The sequence below is a fragment of the Austrofundulus limnaeus genome, unplaced genomic scaffold (genome assembly GCF_001266775.1).
Source record: "Austrofundulus limnaeus strain Quisiro unplaced genomic scaffold, Austrofundulus_limnaeus-1.0 Scaffold136, whole genome shotgun sequence".
Lineage (NCBI taxonomy): Eukaryota > Metazoa > Chordata > Actinopteri > Cyprinodontiformes > Rivulidae > Austrofundulus > Austrofundulus limnaeus.
The window spans coordinates 791,121-796,339 of record NW_013952538.1 but is presented as its reverse complement, the minus strand read 5'-3'; the positions used below and the strand labels follow the sequence as shown (position 1 = coordinate 796,339).

Sequence of the window (5,219 nt, the reverse complement as noted above, 5' to 3'; positions counted from 1 at the left end):
ACTCTAATGTTGAAGTTGGAAATAAAAAGAAAAGGGAAGTTGTGCCAAAAATACCAATTTCATTTTGTTTACAGCTAAAATTGAAAGGTGAAAAGGGTTTCTGAGGACTTTCACTAAAACAGAGTAGAAATTAGAGACAAGCAGTAAAACTGCACTTCCTGTCTCCAGGTGAAGCTATCAGACTTTGGATTCTGCGCTCAGGTGTCGAAGGAAGTGCAAAGGAGGAAATCTCTGGTCGGGACGCCATACTGGATGGCGCCGGAACTCATATCCAGACTCCCGTATGGACCGGAGGTACCACTCTGTTTTTATTTTTTGTTTTAGTTCCTGTTTTATGAAGCGTTCGGCTCTTCGTGTTGTTGATGTTTTTTTGTTTTTGTTTCGGCGCAGGTGGACATCTGGTCTCTGGGCATCATGGTCATAGAGATGGTGGACGGCGAGCCGCCGTACTTCAACGAGCCGCCGCTCAAAGCCATGAAGATGATCCGAGACAACCTGCCGCCCAAACTGAAGAACCTGCACAAGGTACAGAAACGGACACATCGTCTGCGTATAACGACACACTGAGTAAAAACCAGACGGAAGCTCAAGCCGCGTGACTGATCTGTTAATAAATGTTCCTCTCAGGTGTCCCCCGTCCTCAAAGGCTTCCTGGACCGGATGTTGGTGCGGGAGCCGGGTCAGAGGGCCACGGCCAACGAGCTCCTCAAACACCCCTTCCTGCAGAAGGCCGGCCCGCCGTCCTGCATCGTCCCCCTGATGCGTCAGAACCGGATGAGATGAGACGAACCGAGACACTAAAGACCTCCGGACTCTGAAGGAGCAGAATCCTCTCGCTCAGTCGCAAAATTTAAAAAAGAAATAGCCGCGTGGGAGGATTCTCTGGATCTTACGTGAGTCACTGAACTGTGGGGAGGGTTCCCCTAAAAACGAGGCAATAAGATGGTGTGTGTGTGTTGTGTGTGTGAGTGTGTGTGTGTGTTTTCTAAAGGGGCATCAGCTGGATTTTGTGAAGGGTGGGGGGTGGGGGGTTGCACACAATTCGGATGATCTGAAGGCGACGGAGAAACTTTTTCGGACAATCTGCAGACTTTTCTTTCCACTACAGAGGTTTGTGAATGACACATCTGGATCATCCCGGCTGAGGAGTTACTACTAAAAGAGGTGACCTTTGACCTCGTCACAATCCTACTTTTCCTTTCTGTAAACAAACAACGTGAAGATGTAAACACTGGAGTCGTGGTAGCAGACGAGCGTCTCACCTTTTTTCTTTTTTTCTTGATTTAAGTGCAGTGAACATATAGAGATGCCAGTTTTCTGTTTTGTGTTTTTTATAATTTGTTTTAGTTTAGTGAGACCTTTTGACTTTTTTAAGCACTGATGATGAGAGATGCGTAGAAACTGCACACTTGCTTCATTTCAGATCAGCACAGAATCGACGCTAAACGTTTAATTTAGTTTTTTGTTTTGTATTTTTGTAAATCTTCTGACATTAACCACACGACTGTACACTAAATCCAAACGAGTTAATTCCCTGATTTATTACTTTACCTGCTGGTTTGCGCTGTAGTATTTTTTAGACATGTAGAACATTTTTGGTTATTAATTTAATTGTTTTAACGTAGATCATGAACTTTAAAAGCAAACCGAGCTTTTTACTAAAGTTTTTATTTTGTGTGTTCTTTGTTGTTTTTTTGTTTTGTTTTGTTTTGTTTTTTTTATAACCGTTCAGGAGTTGTTTTACTGTTACACTGATGCGTTGCTCAGATTAACGGCTCGTCAAATTAATGCCTCGTTTGCGGCAACACGAAACCTCCAGCTCTGGAGCTCAGTCAGCAGAAATTAAAGCAGATTTTCTGGTGTTCTGCTGCTGGGATTAGGCAGATTTAACACGCTCACGAGACAGGAAACGGGCTTAAATTAGAGGTAGAAATGTGCCAATTTTTATATAATGGTTCTGAAAGACGAGCCGTGATTAGAAGACTTTATTTTTAGGTCCAAAGTGCAAAAAAAGCTGCCGGAAACCAGTGAATTTTATTTGTTTTATGGTAACGCACAGGATGATCTGTATCAGCTAAAAAATAACATTCCTCTTTAACATTTGATTCCAGCGAATGTGTTGACTCATTTATCGTTTTCATTCCTCTGAAATCTTCCAGTTCATACTTTTTTTTTTTTTTTACCACAACAGCTTCTCACCGAACGGCTCCCAGCTCCCTCGTGGTCGCAGGCTCTTGCGACTCCATTCCGGGTCTCGAGGAGCTGGAGTTTTCAGTTTGAAAGCAGCAGCGAGACGGGCAAATAAAAGCCGAGTCTTTAACTTGTCTCCATTTAGTCCACGTTAAATCCGGAGTACTGGAGCGACTCTGGCGAAAAACATGAGGTTGTTTAGCAAAATAATGTGCGCGACCAGGAATACAGATTTGTGCAAAAATAAGCTTTCACTTTCAAGCATTGGTTGCTTAAAACTCAGTTTCGTTTTTGACACTTTGCAATTACTGCAGTTAGTGCTGTGTGATGACGTATCTTTGTTTACAAAACACTGTCACTATCAGGCACACATGAGGCCAACGGCGGTACAAGAAAAGACAGAAAATGTGGAGCCGGGCCACAACGTCAGCTTGATGCTAATGCAGTTATCTATTTATTGTCATATTAACTGTACTTGGATAAATGACACGATTAACTGTGATTAAAAAAATGCCAATATTGCCCAATCCTACTTAAAACCGAAGCTCTTTTGCATCAAGGATAAAAACAAAATGAGGTCCTAAGAAATGGTTTAGATGTAAATCAGTAAACCAGCTGATGGATTTTAGACAAAAACAATCAACCAGACACGTCTGGATATTTAATTAATTACTATGTAGGGAAAGTTGTGCTCTTCCAAAAAGTATTTTTAAATGTTTGAGTTCTTCTAAGAGTTGTAAGTTGAGTTAAGTTACATTTAGTTGAAAGGTGAAGTCACCCCAACCTGATGTACCTCGGTGCCGCGAAGCAAGGCAGCAGAGCCGAAACAAAACAAAACCCCTGAACCGAGTGAACTCCTGTTTTAAAACCAGCTCGTCACTTATTTAATGCACTTCCTTTCTGGAAACTCACGTCTGAGCGGGACGTGACCGTCTCTGTGATTCATGAAGAAGCTTGTTGACGGAAGAGCTGCGTCACAAAGCCAAAGAAAGTTAACTGGATCACAAACACGTTAAAAAAAATCTCCTTTTATCTTTCATTTTTGGTCAGCCCGTCTGCGACGATCAGCCGAGTGAGAAACGACCTTTAAGCTCTTAACGTCATCAAACAGGAAACTGTAAGTCGTAGCTGTATTTGGTGTAGCTCATTCACCGGACCTCGTCTTGTTTTTTTTCCCACACGCAGCCGAAGCTGCTCCCTGGAACAATTTATACAAGAAACAACCAAACTACAAGTTCTTGTAAAACAAAGATTTTCTCAAATCAGGATTTAGTTCTTAATCCGTGTTTGTTTGATGGTTTCTGTGAGGTTTAATGTTTTATGACTACAGTTATCCCTGCTGCATTGGGACTTGAAAAAAAAAATCACCTTTTTGTCAGGTAAAGTTCTATTTCTTAATCATCAAACTTCTGCTTTACTTTAATAATTGCTGCAGAAAATTCAATCTAATCCCTGAAAAGTAAAATATCAGATATTTTTTGTGCCCAGGCCTGAGCTGGCAGCCGTAATCCTCCGCTCCTCTGATACGTTTTCGTATTTCCAAAACATTTATTTTTTAAAATTATTTATTATTTTTTCCCTGCAGATATCGGTCGTAGGCGTTTCTGGTTTTCTGCCTCCTTGGCAGTGATCCAGGCTGTAAATTTTCCTCATCGGGTTCTGAATCTGCGCTGTGGTCGGATGTGGAGCGGGGCCGGTAATGAGTCACAGAGAGCTGAGATATTTTCATCTGACTTCCTGGTTCTAATCAGAAACACGAGCAGAATGAGAAAATAAAATAGGACGACGGGACGAGCGACAATCAATTTAAAGTTTTTTTTTTTATCTTCATCGCCAAACTTTTAATTCTTTCATCTAAAACTTGGATTCTGAGCGTTTTGGTGACTTTCTGTTCATTAATGTGAAAATCTTTTTGTCTCTTATTTGTGCTTTTAAACCATTTTCTACAACTTTGTGTTTTTTTTCTGTGAATTTCTAAGTTTTATTTTAAGTTTTTGAAGCAGCTTAACAGATCTGAGATGAATTTAAAGTAAAGACTTGATTTACGTTACTTCAGTTTGTTTTATTTAAATTTCTCATCATTTTGGTTGAATTTCTCTGGAAACTAAAAGAAACTAATTATTTTAAATCAGTAACCACTGTTCTGGTTCAGATGTTTTTGGTACTGGTCTCTTCTGCAGGATCTACTCTGAACATCTGAAGTTTTATTTAAAAAAAACTCACCTCTTGTTTTAAAACTTTATTTTTGTTAAGCTTGTTGCAATATTTACGTTTTTAAACATCCAAGCATCGTGTTTCTGTAAATTTTATTGTATTGTACAAAACATAAACTTCACTTTTAAAGTTTTACCATGTTTATTACTTTTTAAAATGTTTTTATGTCTGAAATGTTGGAGTTTGTTGGTCAAAAGTGGAAAAAATGCAGGTAGAAATTTTTATAAACAGTTAATATCTTACCTGCTGCAGATGGCTCTTTGAACGTTCAAAGATGATCATTTTAAAACTCTAATCTGAAAAGTTTCTTAACGATTCGTGCAAATGTTATATTTTGAATCATTACTATGCGGGAAGTGGCCACGGGCTGCACAGGAAGTGCTACAGCTGCTGTTTGAGAATAACCCCAAGAATTCAGTGCAGTCGGGGTGCTTGGCATCACCCGCCACCTTTCATGCTTAAAAGAAAAAAAGATTAGTCGTCTTCAGTTGTTTGATTCAGTCTCACTACTTCCTTCGCCGTCACGTACCTGCAAAGTTCTCACCTGCTTCCATGACGCTGTGACGCAGCAGTCTGTGGAAACCCTGAAATGATGACAACAACAACAAAAAAATAGTTTCCACGCTGGTTCTCAGTAACACACAGACTCAGCACGAATTATTTTTATCTCCGCTTCCGCCGTGTGGAGTCGAAACATCTCTGCAGGCTGCGGCGGTGTTCAGACGGAGGAGAGGGTCCCCTTTAAAAGAGTTATTCACAACAGGACAGCTGTGTGTGTGTGTGTGTGTGTGTGTGTGTGTGTGTGTGTGAGCGCG

The 5,219-nt window shown here is 40.5% G+C and overlaps 1 protein-coding gene across 1 annotated transcript in view; it reads left to right on the top strand.

Moving 5' to 3' along the window:
* The window catches only part of pak4 (p21 protein (Cdc42/Rac)-activated kinase 4), a 28,627-nt gene extending 24,088 nt beyond the window's left edge, over positions 1 to 4,539 (top strand). Inside the window, exons 9-11 of the mRNA XM_014015909.1 lie at positions 169 to 294; positions 391 to 525; positions 628 to 4,539. Of these exons, the coding sequence (XP_013871363.1) occupies positions 169 to 294; positions 391 to 525; positions 628 to 783 (417 nt within the window). The 3' untranslated portion in view covers positions 784 to 4,539. The remainder of the gene's footprint in view (positions 1 to 168; positions 295 to 390; positions 526 to 627) is intronic.
* The last annotated feature ends 680 nt before the right edge of the window (positions 4,540 to 5,219 follow it).